At 50.3% G+C, this 1,317-nt stretch overlaps 1 protein-coding gene across 1 annotated transcript in view; it reads right to left on the minus strand.

The window, feature by feature from the left end:
• Positions 1-895: 895 nt before the first annotated feature.
• LOC102759121 (olfactory receptor 10H1-like) overlaps positions 896-1,317 on the minus strand; it is a 3,016-nt gene continuing 2,594 nt past the window's right edge. Inside the window, exon 2 of the mRNA XM_015567020.1 lies at positions 896-1,312. Coding sequence (XP_015422506.1) covers positions 896-1,312 — 417 coding nt within the window. The remainder of the gene's footprint in view (positions 1,313-1,317) is intronic.

Genomic DNA, 1,317 nt, shown 5'->3' on the forward strand with positions numbered 1-1,317 from the left:
CGCTGGCCCTGAACCACATCACTCTCTAACACAGCAAGGCGATTTCTCATGGTGGGACTTGGCCCTTGGAACTAACTGTAGAGACGTTTCTGTCTCTCTGCAGCTGCTCAAGCTTCACACTTACAATGCAGAGGTTTTCTGTTGTCTTGTTACTGTTTCTAACGGCTACTGCACAGATCTGTGCAATGCTGAAATTCAGGGTGCTTTGGTTTCCTCTGCTATAATCTGGCTTAGACCTTTGTAGTCTCACAATACCAATGTTGTGGCCACCTGCTGCTACCTAGTGGAGGCTGACAGACTCCATTTTTCTTTTCTTTTCTTTTCATATATTTTATTGATTTTTTTACAGAGAGGAAGGGAGAGGGATAGAGAGTTAGAAATATTGATGAGAGAGAAACATCGGTCAGCTGCCTCCTGCACACCCCCTACTGGGGATGTGCCCGCAACCCAGGTACATGCCCTTGACTGGAATCGAACCTGGGACCCTTCAGTCCGCAGGCCAATGCTCTAGCCACGGAGCCAAACTGGTTAAGGCCAGACTCCATTTTTCTTTGCAATATAGGTTGATGGTAGTGGGAGTAAATAGACCACCCTGGCTTCTGGCAGAAAAAGAACAGATTCCAGGTTTAATGCTACCTGACAAAGCATCCTGCAACAGATTGAAATCCTTGAATCTGACTTTCTCTGTTCTCATCTCATACATACTTCCACCCTGAATACATCCTTGATGCTACTTAACCATTTGAATGTTGCCTGCAGGAGTCTTTGCAAAGCTTAAAACGTGAGACAAATATCGGTTATTATATGTATACGGGGTGCCATTTCCGACGGGAGCATAGGTGACCCAACTCACCTGTCCAAGGAATTCCTCCCAGGTTGTCGTATTTTTTTCTGGTTAGAGCTTAGGGAAGAAGGTCTTCTTCATGGCGCTCTTCAGCTCCTTGTTCCTGAGGCTGAAGATAATGGGGCTGAGGAAGGGCGTGAAGACTGTGTAGGTGACGGCCATCAGGGTGTCTCCTTCCAGAGACTGGGGACCCTTGGACTTGAGGAAGACCACAGAGGCGAAGCCATAGTGCACGACCACCACAGTGAGGTGGGACGCGCACGTGGAGAAGGCCTTCTGCCGGCCCTCAGCCGAGGGGATCCTCAGGATGGTGGCTATGATGGAGGCGTAGGAGAGGAGGATGAGGAGGCAGCAGCCCAGCAGGGCCGTGATGCACACCAGCCCCACGCCCAGGGCCACGGTGGACACGTTGCCCCCACAGGCCAACTTCACAAGAGGTGGAACGTGGCAGAAGAAATGGTGGACATCCTGGG

The sequence above is a fragment of the Myotis davidii genome, unplaced genomic scaffold, assembly GCF_000327345.1.
Source record: "Myotis davidii unplaced genomic scaffold, ASM32734v1 scaffold1203, whole genome shotgun sequence".
NCBI lineage: Eukaryota > Metazoa > Chordata > Mammalia > Chiroptera > Vespertilionidae > Myotis > Myotis davidii.